Source organism: Equus asinus, chromosome 17 (assembly GCF_041296235.1).
Source record: "Equus asinus isolate D_3611 breed Donkey chromosome 17, EquAss-T2T_v2, whole genome shotgun sequence".
Lineage (NCBI taxonomy): Eukaryota > Metazoa > Chordata > Mammalia > Perissodactyla > Equidae > Equus > Equus asinus.
This window is the reverse complement of record NC_091806.1, coordinates 16,379,340-16,382,047: the sequence shown is the minus strand read 5'-3', so window position 1 is coordinate 16,382,047 and position 2,708 is coordinate 16,379,340. Positions and strand designations below refer to the sequence as shown.

The following is a 2,708-nucleotide window of genomic DNA, read 5'->3' as shown; positions in this document are numbered from 1 at the left end:
TGAAAGGCAGGGCCTGGGTCAGTATAGAAGGCTATGAAACACTATAAGCTAAGAAAGGGGATGCGAATATTGAAAAATAGCAGAAGTCTTATCAGATATTCTAAACTATCTGGGAAGATTAATGGATCTTTTTGAAAAAGTAACATCAAAACAAAATTGTTCCACTTGAGGAGATACTATGATTTCCTAATCAGAACAATACATACAATGTAGTTATTTTTCTGCATATCTGCCTTGCTCATTAGAATCGTCTTATTTACTTAGCCTCCTTATGATTAATATTAGAACTCTGAAGCATCATTCTTCTTCAACCTTAACGTGCTAAGCAATATGAACAAAATTATATATTTAAAGTATCTCATAGATACAAACATAAGATATACACTTCAAATATTAATATGGGCTGTCTATGTGGGGAGGAGTGAAGCAAGTTTTTATTTCTTATTTTACTTTTCTGAAACCTGTAATGAAGACTATTAATTCTGAAAAATATTATGTTATTTAAGAGAGAAACATGAGAAAATCTTCTAACTAAAATTAATTTACAGCATTAAGTGTAGCATAACTCATCATATAGAACATAAGTCTATACTTTTCAAGAGACTTTTTATGCACAAAAACTGAACATATATTTTCCTAAGAAATTATGAAAATCTTAAAAATATATTTAAATCATTCAAAGTTTTCACATAAATATTTTTCATAATGTCCAAGTTATTAAACCTGAGGAAAAATTTACTATAATTAAATAATCACACATGGCTTTCCTGGAAGGAGCAATTCTTCATTGAAAACAGGCGGTACATTTCTCTGCTGCCTCATTTTCTTTTTCTGGTCCAGAGCTTTTTCATGGCATTTTTCATCTCTCCATTTCTCAGAGTATAGATTAAAGGGTTCAACATAGGGGTGATAACGGTGTAAAACACAGTCAAGGATTTATCAATGGGTAAGGTAGAAGGAGGTCTCACATACATAAAAATACAAGGGACAAAGAAGAGGACCACCACAGTGATGTGGGAGCCACAAGTGGATAAGGCTTTGCGCTTCCCTTCCTGACTAAGATTCTTCAGGGAGTGCAGAATGACCCCATAGGAGATGAGTAAGAGCATAAAGATGACCACACAGATTGCCCCATCATTGGCAACCACGGTGAGACCAATAACATAGGTGTCAGTGCAGGCAAGTTTTAATAAGGGGTACATGTCACAGATGAAGTGGTCGATGACATTGGGGCCACAGAAGGGAAGGTTGTAGACAAAGAGAAGTTGAACTACAGCATGCAGAAAACCTCCAAGCCAGGCCAACAGAAGCAGCAGAACACGCACACGTTGATTCATGATTGTCAAATAATGCAAGGGTTTGCAGATGGCCACATAGCGGTCATAGGCCATGACCACCAGGAGTAAAATCTCAGCACCACCAAATAAGTGCCCTATAAAAAGCTGGCTCATGCAAGCTTGGGAGGAAATGGTTTTCTTCTCATAGAGTAGGTCTATAATCATATTTGGGGTGACTGTAGTAGAATAAACAGCATCCATAAATGACAAGTAGCCAAGAAAGAAGTACATGGGGGCATCCAGGGTTGGGCTGACTACCACAGTCATGACAATGAGTAGGTTGCCCACCATTGTCACAATGTAGATGAGCAAGAACACAACAAATAGTATCTTCTGACCCTGGAGGCTCTGAGTGAGCCCCAAGAGTACAAATTCAGTCACATTGTTCCTTTGTTCCATAGGTTCTTCTCTACATCTTATTTCAGAGTTCAGGACAAGATTACCTGCAAATATAGTTATTACTAGTGACTTCCTGAAATCTTGACATAATTTGTTTCTTCATTCAACAAATAGGCATTATGATTTATCACGTACCAATACATTCAGAGATTAAAAGAATACAAGGATGCTTAAAATATGGTCCCTACCATCAGTAATATTACCGAGTAATAGAGAGACAAGTCATTAGAGACATACGTGGGGAAGGACACATTATTATATAAATGGGTTGCCACAACTAGCTTTCCATCTGGAAGTTAATAAAATTGTACATATAGCTAATAACATACAAAAATAAAATAAAAATAGATTAAAACTTTAATGAAAAAATAAAGTAAGACTTAATTTATCTTCACTTTCCAGTTAATAAAAGAGATGGCTTTCTACATTCCAAGGGTAGGATAACATTCTTACCTAATAAGTGAAATCCGAAATAGACATAGTTGACAATTTCAAAACTTTTAAGGATTTAGGAAAAGATACTGTAACATCAATAGACAGAAGTAGTTTGGGGAAAAGGTTTACATTTTAGAGGACATACACAGAGCTAATATCAATATAGACAAAGAGCTCTAAGCAATTAACAAATGAAAGGCAAACAAACCAACAGCAAAGTGGGCAAATCATACAAAGAAGCAATTGAAGGACGACTACATCCAAATGGCAGTAAATAAATGATAGGATGCTGAAACTCACCTGAGAACAGAAAAACAGAAATTGAAGCAACAGTTTGCTTGCTAAAGTGTTACCTTGAGTTTTTGAAAGTCACTCATCCAAGTTCTAGAGACGCTGTGTCATTCTCTAATTTTTAACAGATTAACAAACAGTGCTTAGAGAACATATTAATTGAACCTATCAGGAGATTTCGACATATCTGCCCATTAAAATATCCCCAAATAGTTATACTTGAAAATAGTTCCTAAAAATACTGAT

The 2,708-nt window shown here is 35.4% G+C and overlaps 1 protein-coding gene across 1 annotated transcript; it reads right to left on the bottom strand.

Moving 5' to 3' along the window:
* Positions 1-818: 818 nt before the first annotated feature.
* On the bottom strand, positions 819-1,736 carry LOC139040933 (olfactory receptor 4A15-like). Its single transcript, XM_070488635.1, has one exon. The coding sequence runs from the start codon at positions 1,734-1,736 to the stop codon at positions 819-821; it is 918 nt and encodes a 305-aa protein (XP_070344736.1).
* Between the last annotated feature and the right edge of the window lie 972 nt (positions 1,737-2,708).

Excerpts from the sequence above, each read along its gene's own strand:
- LOC139040933 (XM_070488635.1), bottom strand. The coding sequence starts at position 1,736 with ATGGAACAAAGGAACAATGTGACTGAATTTGTACTCTTGGGGCTCACT.